Below are 16395 nucleotides of genomic sequence, written 5' to 3'. Positions count from 1 at the left end.
CTGCACCCTCCTGGCAGGGCAGTGGAGGTGGGGAGAAGGTCTCCCCTCAGCCTCCTCTTCTCCAGGCTCAACACCCCCAGCTCCCTCAGCTGCTCCTCAGAGGATTTGCCCTCCAGCCCCCTCCCCAGCCTGGTTGCCCTTCTCTGGACACACTCCAGGACCTCCATGTCCTTCTTATGGTGAGGAGCCCAGAACTGGACCCAGCACTTGAGGTGCGGCCTCACCAGTGCCGGGTACAGGGGCACAGTCACCTCCCTCAATCCTACAATGTTCCCTGTTGCTCTCAGAAGCAAGCTATACTGCTTGCACGTTTGCAAGCCAACCTACAGCAAGACAAAGAGAATTCCCTGGGAGGGGTGTCAGGGGGTGGGGTTGCTTTTGTCTTTCACAAGGGCAACTCTCAGCGTTCTGGGTTTTACAACAAAGCAGCACACCACCAATCCAGCAATTACTTGCCCAACAAGAGGAAAAAAAATCCCAAACAAACCACAAATTCAGTGGGTAGCTTTTGGAGACGTATTTTTAAAACACTCCCAGCCCTCTGAGGCATCAATCCAAATGGGATACTGGAAACTACAGGAAGAAAAAATTTAACTGGAACCAGATCCCTTCTTTCCCAGTAGTATTGTTAGCTATAGGTTTTTCAAGGCTGGTGAACTGACTGTGAAGAGAGAGAATGGGAAGGGAACAGTAAAATAGAACTTGAGATTTGATTTAGTTTGTTTTCCACCTCGTCAGCAGTTTGTGCTTCCTGATTTGCACACAAACGGTGGCTCCATCCTGGTTTTACAAGATGTGAAGGTTTGCAAAAAGAAATACAAAGCCATAAGCCAGAAAGAGGCCGTTAAAACACCAAGCCAGGGTTGGTACGTGGTGGCACGACATCTGACTCCACGGCGTGTTTGACTTCTCTTGACTCATCCCGCTCGCCGGGGCTGACGCCCTGCTGTAGGCCAAGGGGTAAAGCTCACGAGCCAAGGAGCATAAAGCAAGACTCCTGATCCCTGCTTATCTCAGTGCTTTCACAGACCTCCAACACGAGCCCCAGCCAGGTTTGAATCAATTCCCCCCGTATTCACAAGCAGAGACAGAGATGGGACCACCTAAGCAAGACCTTACAACTCAGCCCAGCAACACAAGCCAAGGTACCCTCATCTTCTGGAGGCATTTTACCACCTTTCCACATTGGGGTGCAGCAAGAACCATCAGCTTGTTCAGCCTAAGGACAAAGATTTAAAGGCAATTAAGAAACTACAACCTGAAACTCAGATTAAAACCTCTTTTTTTTTTCCCTTCACTTTGCTCAGTTTAAGGAAAACACATACAGATGTGGAACTGTTTGTTGCTGGGGCATCTTCTCTTCAGCAACCACCTTCCAGGTCTCTGTTGGTTTACAGATAAGTCTATGTACCCTCCCCTAAAATAGCACCTCCTCTTAATCAAACATGAATCTTTCCTGGGGCAAACATTCAATTCAATTGTAATTATTGAGACTACTGTGTCTATGCTGCTTGCAAAGTTATCCAAATAATTTATGCTGTCTCCTATCCTCAATTCTAACATATATTAGGATTAACTTCAGAGAAGACACTTGGATCTGGTCCAAGCCAAACTTAATTAAGAGCTGGCATCCACAGTCCCAATTCTGGGATCAAGTTAAAATTAAGCTTTTCATACAACAGTGTCAAAAATGAGAAGAAACTTCTGGCCTGTCTTGGCTGGAAAGCAACTGGAAGATGACATCAATTAAAAGCTAACGATGAAAACAGCTTATTTCCTATACTTACATTTTTCCCTGGGATTTTTGAATGGCTTTAGTTTGTTGTGCAGTTTTTTGGGTTTTATTGTTGTTTAGTTGATAGTTGGGGTTATTTTTTTGAATACTTTGGTGACTCCAGAATTAATATAAGTTCTAGAAGCTTCATACACATTGCACTGACAATTATTTTACCAGTTACCTTTCCGAACACGTCAGCATTTAGGTTGCAGCCTCTAACAAGAACACCTCAAGACACTTGGTAACTTAGAAACCCAAGAAACAAAGCTGAGTTAACGCCTGTTTAAAGAGCCTGTAACTAAAACGAAGATACAAAGCATGTACAAGTACTGTAAGTTAACACATGGTAGCACCACAAAGCAGAGCTGAATGAAGCCATTACATGTAATCAATGTGTGTCTGTGCTGCTCAGCACTCTGGAGGTGCTTTCTCCCTGCAGAGCACATCCTTCCAGGCACCCAACGCAGCAGAAAATAACAAAACCCACTATTTGGGCAAGGCAAGAGGTGCAAGCCCAGACAAGCAGTTTACAGAAAGCCTCATGTCAGCCAACTTGAGCAGAAGAGAACCACATTTAACTTGGAATTTCATTATCCTACCAACATGACTCAAATTAGATACATGGGGTTCCAAATACACTTTACAGAATCATCGCTGGCTGGACAGAGAGTGGCAAGGACAGAGAACATGGCAGAGAGAAGAAGGAACAGAGCTCTTGTTTGCTCTTTTGAAGTTGTTTAGTGAGTGTTTCTATTTTGCAAGAGCGTTACCATAATGCCAGGTAAAACCCATTAACTGTCCTTCAGGAGAAGCTAGGACTTGCTTCTTTCACAAGACTGTAAGCAATAGGTTAGAGCCTTCCTCTTGCTCTTTCTGATGAAGAAAACCTGAATTATCTCATGCCAGTCTGCATAGGTTTAACAGGAAGAACACAGGAGATCCAGACTAAATCCCTATAAGGATTCATACGTAAGAAGCGTCCACCCTCAGCAAGTACCCTGATGATACAAAGCTGGGAGGAGTGGCTGACACACAGGAACACTGCGCTGCCATTCAGCAAGGGCTGGGCAGGCTGGAGAGCTGGGCAGGGAGAAACTAGGTGAGGTTTAATAAAGGCAAGTGAAGAGTCTTGCCGCTGGGAAGGAATAACCACTGGAATCAGTACAGCCTGGGGGTGACCTGTCGGAGAGGAGCTCTGCAGAGAAGGATCTGGGGGTCCTGGTGGGTGACAGGTTGCCCATGAGCCAGCAGTGTGCCCTGGGGGCTGAGAGAGCCAATGGAATCCTGGGGGGCATCAAAATGATTGTGGTCAGCAAGTCAAAGGAGGGGATCCTCCCCCTCTGCTCTGCACTGGTCAGGCCCCACCTGGAGTGTTGTGTCCAGTGCTGGGCTCCCCAGGGCAGAAAAGCCAGGGATCTCCTGGAGAGAGTCCAGCGGAGGCTGCGAAGGGGATGAAGGGCCTGGAGCATCTCCCCTGCCAGGAAAGGCTGAGTGAGCTGGGGCTGTTCAGCCTGGAGAGAAGCAGCCTCAGAGGGGATCTGATCAATGGGGATCAATAGCTGAAGGGTGGCACACAGGGGGACATGGGCAGCCTCTTCTCAGTGTCTGTGGGGACAGGACAAGGGCCGATGGCCTCAAGTTGGAGCAGGGGAAGTTCCACCCCAATCTGGGGAAGAACTTCTTCCCGGTGAGGGAGCCCTGGGACAGGCTGCCCAGGGGGTGTGGAGTCTCCTTCTCTGGAGAGATTCCAGCCCCGTCTGGACGCCGACCTGTGTGACCTGTCCTAGGGACCCTGCTTTGGCAGGGGGCTGGACCCCATGGGCTCTGGGGGTCCCTTCCAACCCCTGCAATTCTGTGAAATGGTGAAGGGTAACAAATCCATTTGGTCTTCCAGAGGAGCAGGCTTTTTAACAGGATTTCCACCACCCACACTGCAAATGAGAAAGCTGTGTTATACACGCAGCCATCCCAGTGACTTTCCAGAGAATCTAAGGGACATCTAATGGGTCTGGGGCTAGCCGGATCCTCTGAAGCAACAGCAAGAACCAGAGCCTTGCAGAATTGCAGAAAACACACATCTCTTGGGTTAGGTTGAAAAGGAAAACAGCCAGATTAAAAATAACAACTTCAGAGCCTGATAAGAGCTTGGTGTCTCAAAAAGACAGCCTTATCTTCTGGATCTGGATCATGCTGCCCAGGATAAGGTATGTAAATGGACACAGATTGGAAGTGTGGCCAAGAAAGCTGTTGAAAGCTTGATAGAATGGATCAGGCAGATGCCACTTTGCTGTGCAATTACGGAATTGTAGCTGCTGTTTGACTATCTTACGCTAAACTATGTACTTCAGAAGGAAATAATAGCGGCTGATCCCAGAGTATCTGTACTTGTGTCGATCCCACGGGTAATTTCTTTCTTTTTCCTTAGAAAACCAACTTCTTTAGTCCCAGTAAAATGAACAACTGGAAATTTTCTATCTAGTGTCAGTCCTTTATCCCACACCAGTTCACGTTCCCTTTATCCTACCCTACCCTAGTTCGACCTGAACTTTACCCTTGGCAAACACACCAACCAGATGAGAACCAGCTTCACCACTCCTGGCTTTAAATCATACTGCAGCACCAGGACTGGAGGACATGTGTAAGCCGAGCCTTCCATTGCTTTCACACGCAATTCAATACACCACGGCGGGTGGCTCGATACACCACGGCGGGTGACTCGATACACCATGGCGGATGACTCACATTTCCTCTGCTTAGCCTACACATGAACTGAGTAAATAGAATTCAAGAGAACAGAGGAGCATCGCTGCTTCCCTCAACTGACAGAGCTAAGTCTGTAAAGCAGCTGTCCCTATTTTGCCCTAACTGCAATCTTCCCACTTAACCCATTTCTAGAGCAGTTCCCAAATTCAGATCTCCAGGGCTTCATTGGCTGGGGTATGTTTATTACCAACAGCTGCCTGATTAACTGCAGAAATGTTCCCTTACTAAAAAATGTAGTTTCAAACTAAGAGCTTTTAAAATTTGGACTGTTAGAGTATCCCTAACCATAAATCTCCACCTAAACATGTGCAGTCATAATATGGAAGCTTTACAAATGAGGTGCAGACGAATTGTCAGGTTAGCTAATGAAAACATTGTTTTGTGAAATAAAGACACAAAAGACTTTGGGAGCAAAACCCATCTCTAGACACATGGAGAACTGGAAACATCTTGGTGAAGTTTACATGTCACAGAAGTAAACTCCATCACTCTTCCTAGGCTTTAAACCCAAATAATAACTTGCTCCTAGAATATCTTGGGGTGAAGTGCCTACTTGCACCCCAGCCCAAAGTACTGGAAAACCTTCTTTGAACACGCTGTCCAGGGAAGTGGTGAAGTCTCCATCCCTGCAGGGATTTAAAAGACAGGTAGATGTGCTGCTGAGGGACATGGGTTAGTGGTGGATGACACGTTAGGGTGATGGTTGGACTTGATGATCTAAAGGGTCCCTTCCAACCAAGGCAGTTCTGTGATTCTATAATTCTTGCTGCCCGTGCAGAGTAGAGCAAGAAATGGACAAAAAATTTAGAAGAGGACTTCATCATCTGGGTTCAGTTGGAAAAATCAAAGGTAAAATGAGAGAGTGATAAATACAACATGAGTCCCTGGGACTCATGCGGTTCCCAACTGCAAAAACATTTAACAAAAGCTTGAGAATATTCCCAAATGGCCCCATTCCCCCACTGCTGAGTTGAGCACCCCAAAGCTTCAGCAAGATCCCCTTTTTTTTGTATTCTCCCCTATGTTTCCTTCCAGTCTGCTATTTAACCCACAGCCAGCAACATTACTACTAACTTCTATGCTCCTGCATTGCACCAGGACATAGGCAATCTTTACACCTCACTCCCTTGAGCAACTCGTTTATACCATCCTCCTAAGCATGTGATTCAGGAAGATGCACATTTGATGAACAAATACACCAACTGGCTTTGAATCACGGATACACTCAAAATGAGCAAGTCCAGAGAAGGGCAGCCAGGCTGGGGAAGGGGCTGGAGGGCAAATCCTCTGAGGAGCAGCTGAGGGAGCTGGGGGTGTTCAGCCTGGAGAAGAGGAGGCTGAGAGGAGACCTTCTCCCCACCTCCACTGCCCTGCCAGGAGGGTGCAGAGAGGTGGGTGATGGTCTCTTCAGCCAGGGGACAGGAGAAGGGACGAGGGGGAATGGCCTCAAGCTGTGTCAGGGCAGGGTCAGCTCAGATGGGAGGGAAAAGTTCTTCCCTGGCAGAGTTGTGGGGCTGCGGCACAGGCTGCCCAGGGAAGGGGCTGAGTCCCCACCCCTGGGTGTGCTTAACAGATGGGGAGATGAGGTACTTAGGGATATGGGTCAGCATAGGACAGGGATGGTTGGACTCGATCTTAAAGGTCTTTTCCAACTTTGGGATTCTGTGAAAAGAAGGGGGGAAAGCTGCTCAGCAAATAAAAGGGAGAGATTCACACGTGGCCACAGTCTCACAGCTTGTGCCTTGCTGTTGTGCCACTGGACATTAGGACTGGACTGAGACACAAGAACTCGTGTCTGCAGTTCATGACTCTCAGAAGGTATGATCAGTTCTGTGAGGAGAAGCCTGGGAGCAAGGGAGAGCAGGTTACACGTTCATGCTCTACACTGTCAGTGTGGGCTTGCAGAGCATAAAAGAGAGAGTATTATTTTCTCTCTGAAACAGGACACTATCAGTTGGTGCCAAGCAACAATTTCCAAGCTTCAAAAGAACAAGGAAACCAGAAATCTGGTACAGATCAACTGCTTGGGTTAACACCTAATGGCTTCATGACCCTAAATGGTTCTGCCTAAACTCATAAGACCTACAGTGGGATGCAGAACTTGCTCATCTCTTGGCAAGATAACCCATCTTTTTGCATCTGTTCTCAGTGTTCAGAGTTGGCTGTTCCTGAAGTCAATTAGTCTCTGTCCTTTCCCTCAACTGGCCAAGCACCTATTCACACACGATAGCGTTCAGCATACAGGAGATAATCTCCACCCTGACACTGTACAGCAGAATAACACCTAAACCTGCAGGTTCCTGAGCAAAGTGCTTGCAATGACATTGTCTTTGGAAGGCTTGTGAAGCTCAATCTGAGATGTTCTGACTGGAAATCACAGCGCAGTTTAGATGGGATGCAGCTCACTACAAACCTCTCTATTACAGCCCAGCTGTAATTAAAGCCCTGTCGTTCTTTCCACTATAAGCTCTACTTTTTATGAGTTTATAACTTGGGTCATAAAACTGTTCTGAGTGAAAGCTTGGCATAGCAGAGTCCGTGCATGACAACATTTTCTTTTTCCAAGACAGTCAGCTCCTTAAGGTTTTATTAATAACAAAAACGTTTGCCAGCTTAACCCAAAATAAATTAAAGAAGAAATAAGCCACATGTTGCTTAAGTTCCTTTGTAGTTTCAGGAGGGAAGTTTTATCTGGCCATGTTCAACCTGCAGCGAGTCCAAACGCCACTTCACAATTCTAACAGCGTACAGCCAAAAGCAGAGGCTTACTGCAATTCACTCCACCAAACTGAAAACATCCCCAAACCTACCAAAGAAGTGGCAGCCTGTGTCCTCTTTATGAAACCCAACCACCTCCTCTGTTTCCATGACTCCTTGCCCATTCTTCCCCCACAAACTCAACAGAATCACAAGGTTGGAAAAGACCTTTAAGCCCATCAAGTCCACCTGTCCCTGTCCTGTGCTGACCCAGATCTCTCAGTACCTCATCTCCCCATCTGTTAAAACACCAGTGCCAAGTACAGCGGTGGGGCCTGTGCCACAGCCCCACAACTCTGCCAGGGAAGAACTTTTCCCTCCCAGCTGAGCTGACCCTGCCCTGGCACAGCTTGAGGCCATTCCCCCTCGTCCCATCTCCTGTCCCCTGGCTGAAGAGACCATCGCCCACCTCTCTGCACCCTCCTGGCAGGGCAGTGGAGGTGGGGAGAAGGTCTCCCCTCAGCCTCCTCTTCTCCAGGCTGAACACCCCCAGCTCCCTCAGCTGCTCCTCAGAGGATGTGCCCTCCTCAACAAAACACTCCTGACTGCACAAGCTTTTGTAATACCTTATTCTGTTTTTCCTTTCAGTGCCTCTCCTTTGAGGTTGTGATGTGTCCCACCACAGGTAAAAGCAGCAGTTCCTATCACGTTTGGTGGACTTTTCCTCTCCATTGCCAGCAGTTGCCTGCCTGTCCACTGTGTGACTACCAGCTGTGGGCAGGAAGACACCCTCACATCAAGCGGTGCTCGAGAAACTCCCACTGCTACCTTTATCAAGATAGATAACGTGTTTGCCCACTGCTTTCCATTCAGTTGCTCCTATCTCTCAGCTAGGCTGGGTTTATGTCAGGCCAGGCTTATGTCAGAACAGCAGCAGCGTCGTTCTCATCCATGGTAATGCCTGGGAACATCTGTCTACCCACTAAGGGCTTGGAAATTACACATGACAGCTAGGCACAAAAATCCTGCAGTCTGTATTCTTCATTTCTCTGAGAGATGCAGCTAAGGATAGACTCCTATGAAAGGTGTCAAGGGTTGTAAACAAGATGTAAAATAAGGAATAGGAAAGCATATGGAGCAAAAAAGGAAAAGAAATCTTATAAGACTGGCAGACTTGAGATATTGATGCTTTTGTGATCTGCTCATTAAGGTGGAATAGAGTGCTTTCTGTTGGGCTTCTCAAGCCCTCTAAAGCCAGCAGTAACTAACTAACTCCCACGTGCAAAGGTATTCCTCATCCATCCTACTAAAATATGGCTCTAAATGGCTGTCATGAAAAATTCAGTCCCAGCTAGGCTCTGGCCCAAAACTCCTCTATAAGCAGTTAACTAATCAAAAAAAAAAATGCACAAGACAGCTTAAAAGAAAAGAGCAGAGTGCACACACACCTAATAGAGTGAAACAACTTCCTTCCTCTGTAGAAAGCTCAGAAGACAAGAACATTTCAACTCAACTATCTGTTGAGAAAGCATCTTCGCTTTTGTCCAGCAAGTGCTGACTAAATTCAGGATGGGTGGGCAGGAAGTCACCAGCTACCACCTCAGCCTTCCCCATCACATCTGTCACAACTCTGTGACTATCAAGCCTCAGTTCCTGGTGTACCCTGAACGCACTTTCACCTGCTCCCTATATGAATCGAGTAGTTTCACACATCTGAGCTACCTCAGTTTCCAAAACATGGGCACGTTATGATTTCTGCTGTCTCCCCATCTGAGTGGGAACGGTAAACTCTTGCTCATCAATGGGTTTGGCCAAGCTTTTGGTTTTGGTGTTGTGCAACACAAACTTGCACAAAGCTGCACTCCTGAATAACAAGGCTATTAAGTTTTCCCAATGCAGGGAGTGGCCTCCTCTTAAACTCTGTCAGCTACCTATCTCCAAAGGTCCCAGTTGACTCATAAACTTGAGATGGTCCCCCTCAATTTCAGGCTCCTAAACAAAAACCCCAACCAACCTTGCCTGTAGCCCATCAGACATCTCTGTAAATAATTACAGATGGTGAACTTCCATTGAGCTAACAACAGTACCTCCACAGTACTGCTACCACCTGTGTTCATTGCTTCACGTTATGTTGTAACCCTCATCAGAAGATGCTGATGTGATAGCATGAAACACTCCAGCTGTCTGGCCTGTACAACCTTGACAGAAATCACAGGAGCTTTTTCAACTACTCTGCCCTGGTCAGGCCCCACCTCGAGTATTGTGTCCAGTGCTGGACAACCTGGGCCCTCCTGGAGAGAGTCCAGCGGAGGCTGCGAAGGGGATGAAGGGCCTGGAGCATCTCCCCTGCCAGGAAAGGCTGAGTGAGCTGGGGCTGTTCAGCCTGGAGAGAAGCAGCCTGAGAGGGGATCTGATCAATGGGGATCAATAGCTGAAGGGTGGGACACAGGGGGACATGGGCAGCCTCTTCTCAGGGTCTGTGGGGACAGGACAAGGAGCCAATGGCCTCAAGTTGGAGCAGGGGAAGTTCCACCCCAATCTGGGGAAGAACTTCTTCCCGGTGAGGGAGCCCTGGGACAGGCTGCCCAGGGGGTGTGGAGTCTCCTTCTCTGGAGAGATTCCAGCCCCGTCTGGACGCCGACCTGTGTGACCTGTCCTAGGGACCCTGCTTTGGCAGGGGGCTGGACCCCATGGGCTCTGGAGGGCCCTTCCAACCCCTGTGATTCTGTGCCATCTCAGTCGGACTCCTTTCTGGAGTACATGGCTTGGATGTGTAGGAAAAAGAACCGGCTTCCCTTGCTAATTGCAACATAAGCATCTCCTGATATGGCCATGATGGCCATGAACAGGCATCTTTAGGTTATAAACGTTCAAATTCAACCTTTATAAAAGGCTTTATTATCTCTCTTTAATAAGGAAGTGTTTCCACCTCACCGCAGGGGAAGGAGGGAAATGTTGTTTGGGTTTTTCTCTCCCACAGAATTATTTCTGACAGGAGGGCACAAGTCTTCAATTGAACGGATCTGAAATCCTATTGAAATGCAGCTGTGTAAATGACCAAGCTTGCTCTGCACATACAGCTCTTCCACTCCTTACCACAGAAGACCAAATTCTGCCTTCTGGCCCAGCACAAGCAGAATCCAACTGAACTCTCAGTTCTGAACTCTCTGTCCCAAATTTATGACCCCTGAAAATCATGTCACGTTTTCAACACAATCAAAACACGCAGTTCCCCTTACAGGGTTCTCTAGAGAGACCATTTTATAAGTTTACAGGGAAAAAATACAAAGCCTGTATTTTTTTCCCCATGTGGTCTTTTAGCTGATGGAACTCATTCCCACTGAGGTGTAATGATCTTAATGAGTGCCGCAAAAATTTCATATTTAAGAACTTTCATATTTAAGGTCCAGAATCATACAGTGCAAAAGCTGAGAGATCTGGAGATTAAATTCTCCCTTTCCTCAGGGTTATAAATCCATGTCTCTTAGCTGGACATACAGATTGTCCTTCAAGGAAATTATTTGGCAATGAGCTGTTACCAACTTCTTTTTCTTTTTCTAATTTTAATTAATGAACTTGATACTGGCTGACTTAGAGATCAACTGGTTTCACTGGGCAAGCAATGTGGACAAGAGCATTTGCCTTCATTAGTGCCTTCACTTTACCAAACAAAAAAAAGAAGGTGAACTCAAAGTTATGATAAGGAGAAATCTTTGGTCAATGACTGGAATACTCAGAACATCAAAAACTTCACTCACCTTCCACATTCATCGCTTCCCTCAGGAGCTGCAACTTCTTCTGTCTCTCTCTTATCCTATCAAAGGCACTTGATATTGCTGCTGAAGTTGATGTCTCAGGCACGTGGCGCATTTGGTCCAATTTCTGTGGTCCAAAGACATCCAGTGCTATGCTCCCATCAGAGTATCTTGCCTCCTTGTTTCTGGCAGTAGTAGAAGTCCGTACTGTAAATGCTTCACAGTGATGGTTGTGCCCCTGAGAGCCTCCAGCATGGTCCCTCTCAGCTGTCTTATCAGTTGTGCAAAGCAAATCCGTGGAGGAAGCCCATATTTTCCGTTTGGGAGCGACATCTGCATGAAGGTGACCTTTTTTATCAAACTCACTGATTTTACATCCATGAGGGCAGAAAACATCTTCCTGTCCCAAGTTGTAATCTGAAGAAATGCCCTGGAAAAACTCCTCCTCGCCTTGAGTTCCTCTAATGGACAGAAACCCCATAGACTTGCTAAGTCCTTTGTTGAGCATGGTCTGTTGAGAGAAGTGAGCTTTTTGTCCATCAGGTGCATCAACCACCAAGGTTTTTCCTGCAGGAAGGAGACATTTCAAACATGTAACTTTGTGCTTCATACACAAGGGTGCAACACAGGTTCCTTACTGTAAAGGGTGCACTGAGGATGCATTTTGTCCACCTGGATTTTGTCAAGTGAAACATCAAGAGCACTACATAGGGCTACTTAAAAGAACTCCAACTACTTCATATCTGATGGGCATTTTATTTCTTCTATTAATTAAGTGATCAAGGAAAAAAATTATGGCTTATTATAATTCAGAATTACCATTTTAAAAAAATACATCCATTCTGAAAGTTCTGTTCTCATTTGTTTTATTTTAAAAATAGCCTGGACTATCACCGAAAGTACTCTGGAACGATCAGGCTGAAACCAGGAGTTCCTCTCACACCCAAAGACAACACCTACAATTTTTAATGACAACTCCAAGTTTGTTCTACAGATTTTTAGATGTGTTGCACTTGTGTCAGGAGGAAGAGTGACTGTGTAGTTTAACAACCTTAGAAATCCTGGATCTTCCTTTAACAGCTGGTTTTGGTGACGACAGTATCTCCAGATAAAGAATACATTAAAATAAAACCAAGTAAACTTCAAAGATCAAAGTGATTCTACAAGCTTGGACACTTCATGTTTCATTGATACAATCTCCCCTACTATGAAATTACTTCCAGAACAAAAGAGAATGTCAGATGTGGAATAGCATCAATGAATATGATATTCTGAAGAATATATCACATCATGGTCACTGTGAAGTTTGGGTGGTGTCTCAGGCATTAAGTTTTCTCAAAGTATTAGCCTGATTTTCCCAAACTAATTGCAAACACTGGGAAGCACAATCATCATTTTTTTTAAATTAGCAGACCTACAAGTCTACCTTTCAAGTTCTTAAGCCCTCCTGAGGTCAAAGAGTTATAAACACCATAAAGAGTGACATGGAAGTATCAGAGTACTGCCCAACTGCTACTTACTTTCTGTTAGCAAACTCATTTTTTTTATGCTTCTGCATTATCAAAGTTGAGGAAATCCAATGTTACTGTAGGTATCACACATGCAGTAATCTACTCATAGCTTCAACTGGTCAAGTACACTGCAAAAGTTATTATGAAGTCTCATTGTTCCAACCTGCAATTCCATCCTGAATTAACACGGCAATCTCAACCTCGTACTAGAAAAACAGAATCACTTTGGATGGAAAAGACCTTTAAGGTCACCAAGTCCAACTGTTAACCCAGCACTTCTGAGTCCACCATGTCCCATGGTACTTGTTGAGGCACTGGAACAGGGTGCCCAGGGAGGTGGTGGCTGCCCCCTCCATGGAGGTGTTCAAGACCAGGTTGGATGGGGCTTTGGGCACCCTGGTCCAGTGAAGGTGTCCTTGCCCATGGCAGGAGGTTGGAACTTCATGATCTTGAAGGTCCCTTCCAACCCAAAGCATTCTGTGATTCTATGATTCTACATCTCCACAAAATGCCTCTGTGAATGGTGACTCAACCCCGTCCCTGGGCAGCCTGTTCCAGTGCTTGACAGCTCTTTCAGCAAAGGAATTTTTCCTAACATTCAATCTAAATCTCCCCTGACACATCTTGAAACCATTTCCTCTCATCCTATCGCCAGTTACTTGGGAGAAAAGACCAACCCCCACCTCACTACATCCTCCTTTCAGGTAGCAATAAGCAATAAGGTCTCCCTCAGCCTCCTCTTCTCCAGGCTGAACAACCCCAGTTCCCTCAGCCGCTCCCCATCAGACCTGTGCTGTAGACCCCTCACCAGCTTTGTTGCCTGTCAGCAAAAGGTCTCACGACATCACTGATGATAAAACCCAGCTAAAAGCATTCCATGCCAGGCTGCCTAAGCAATGCCTGCTCACCCAGGCAGAGTCAGTAAGGCATGTGATACTTTCCTTAGAGCTACCTCCCTATGGTACCATTTGCATCCTGTAAGCAGCAGAAGCCTTGGAGACATCCTCACAAAACAATGGAGTTATGAGCTTATTGTGCTCTATCTACTGCTCTCAAAGGGGGCTCTGCAGTGCTGCTCTTCCAAAGTCAACTGAAATGACTGTGCCTCATGTCCACAGTAGGCTCCTGCTGATCTTTACCTAGACTATATTATCCTTTTGCATTGAGTTCCACAGATGCTTTAGGCATGCTCCTAAAAATGTTTAGCTACACACCTTTCAAGTGACCTTCTATTTGAAGGGGGGCCACTAGGTTTGTGTTTCTATTTCTGCAACGTTAAACTAACAACAGGTGTTTAAAAAAAGCCCCAAACCTAAAGCCAAATGCAAACAAGCAGCCCCTTACTTCTCATCAACACACACAGAGTGGTAAAACGTTAGTGTTCAGGTTGTCTAAAAAGTGTCTTGTCAGAAATTACACAGTTCCCACACGTCCCAGCCAAGAGAATAAAACAATAACCTGTGCCAAGGGCAATGAACTCATCTTCTGAAAGCACCTGATGCATCATGTTATATTTTACCAATAAGGCTTTAATCGTAAACTCAAGTAAATGTAATTATCTTTGTGGTAAGGTAAACATTATGTTATGACCTTATTCTCTGACTATACATCCCTCATAAGGCCCATGAATTACATATATAATGTCCAGAGCCGCAAAATAGCTGTTCACTGTGAAGTTCCACCTAAAGCAGCAAGATGAGGCCAGGTTGGATGGGGCCCTGCGTAGCCTTGTGTAGCTCCAGGCCTGGAGGTTGGTGGCCCTGCCTGTGGCAGGGGGGTTGGAGCTCTGTGCTCTTTGGGGTCCCTTCCAACCCAGACCAGTCTGGGATTCCATGATATCCATTCTGCAAACATGGCCTTCACACTGATGTCCATGCACATCAGGGACTGACCTTTCTGCAGAGGATTTCAGCTTTGCTATTTGAGAGAATGATCAAAATCAAAACACCGCAGTATTTAAGATGGTCAAAAAACCAAATCAGAAGGAGTTCCAAGATAATTTTAGGCTGGAAAACCCCAAACCAACCTATTCTACACACTGTTTTCACATTATTTTTTTAAATGTAAAAAACCCCACCCAAAACAAACCCACCTCTTCAACACTGGAAGATTTACATGCACAAGACCTTACAGAATGAAACAATGGCAAAGAAAGCAGAAGGAGAAAAAATCCCAAGGCAAAATACAGCTGCAACTCCAATATACTACCAAGGATATAATATTAAGTCCAGGATTACTTGATACATCACTGGTCGTGACTCAGAGGAACATTCCTGGTTGAAAAGATCATTTACCCCACCGCACATTGCAGCTTTACCTTGTTTGAGGATCACATCCAGTGAAAGGAGCCACAATGAAGTTTATGTACCACGAGTATCCTCACCACAGGACGCTGGTGAGAACCACAGCCAAGGAACCCAGCTGCCAACAAAACAGAGAGCTGGAAGGGAAGGACCATCCTCCTGACCAGAGCCAGTTTCGATGGACTGGAAACAGTCAGACTAGATGTAACAGAAGCCGCTTCCAGTCCACACTTCAGAAGGTTCAGAAGACACAAGCTCTTTGCCTCAGCATGTAAGAGATGCTTTCTAGTCCCCAAGTCATCTACCCACTCATCGCTTCCTCATGAAGAAAAGTGAATGCCATGAAAGTTATCTCATCAGCAGTGACTGGAGAAGTACTCATCGCTATGGCTTTGCCACTCATTCAACTAACTGCGTGATGAGACAGGAGATGAGCTGTCCTATGAGGAAGCAGAGCAGGAGGCATTCCATTCACATGCTGAGTGGAGATCATAGAACCACACACCTGTAGGGGTTGGAAGGGCCCCCCAGAGCCCATGGGATCCAACCCCCTGCCAAAGAAGGGTCCCTAGGACAGGTCACACAGGTCGGTGTCCAGACGGGGCTGGAATCTCTCCAGAGAAGGAGACTCCACACCCCCTGGGCAGCCTGTCCCAGGGCTCCCTCACCGGGAAGAAGTTCTTCCCCACATTGGGGTGGAACTTCCCCTGCTCCAACTTGAGGCCATCGCCCCTTGTCCTGTCCCCACAGACCCTGAGAAGAGGCTGCCCACGTCCACCTGTGTCCCACCCTTCAGCTATTGATCCCCATTGATCAGATCCCCTCTCAGGCTGCTTCTCTCCAGGCTGAACAGCCCCAGCTCACTCAGCCTTTCCTGGCAGGGGAGATGCTCCAGGCCCTTCATCCCCTTCGTAGCCTCTGCTGGACTCTCTCCAGGAGATCCCTGTCCTGTTTGTGCTGAGGAGCCCAAAACTGGACACAATACTCAAACTCATACCCTCATTGATTTATGCAGCCAACATAGTACCAAAAGGAATTTACAGCTGGCCTTTAAGCATTCACTCGTAAGACTCTCAAATTCTTTTGGACATCTTTCAGCTTCCCTTTATTACTTTCTCCATTCCCACTTCTGCTTTTCACCAGTCTTGGCACTTCTTCCCACCTTTGCAAAACCCATCCCTCTCTACAAAACATCATTTCAAGCAGCCTTCCCCAAACTGGCTGGCAGCGTCAACATGATTTGCTTAAAAAATCACCCTTAAAGAAGAGACTAGAGGGCAAGGAGTACAGAGCCTGCTCAAGTTTGTCATCCTGAGAAGGCACCTAAAACTAAAGCAGCAATACAGACCTTTCAGAGCCGTATTTTAGATTAGCCAAGAACACATACTGCTCTTGGCACGAGCAAGCAGAGGTCAAGGACAAGACTTCTCAGTACAGAGCAACTCAATTGCAGATACCAGTGAAAAACATGGATCAGTCAACCAGCAATCAGACCAGGACAACCCTTCTGTATTTAATAACTTAAAGCTGTCCTCATCCCTCCTAAATATTTATAAATACTACTATAGACTCCATTAAGTCACAAAATC

The 16395-nt window shown here is 46.4% G+C and overlaps 1 protein-coding gene across 1 annotated transcript in view; it reads right to left on the bottom strand.

Moving 5' to 3' along the window:
* Window positions 1-16395, bottom strand: part of PTPN13 (protein tyrosine phosphatase non-receptor type 13) — a gene marked incomplete at both ends in the record, with an annotated part of 107545 nt that overhangs the window by 56285 nt on the left and 34865 nt on the right. The window contains one exon of the mRNA XM_084266598.1: window positions 10996-11559. Within this exon, the coding sequence (XP_084122724.1) occupies window positions 10996-11559 (564 nt within the window). The remainder of the gene's footprint in view (window positions 1-10995; window positions 11560-16395) is intronic.

The sequence above is a fragment of the Gallinula chloropus genome (genome assembly GCF_964237585.1).
Source record: "Gallinula chloropus genome assembly, chromosome: 7".
Lineage (NCBI taxonomy): Eukaryota > Metazoa > Chordata > Aves > Gruiformes > Rallidae > Gallinula > Gallinula chloropus.
Note: the sequence above shows the minus strand (reverse complement) of the source record. Positions and strands in the feature narration are given on the sequence as shown.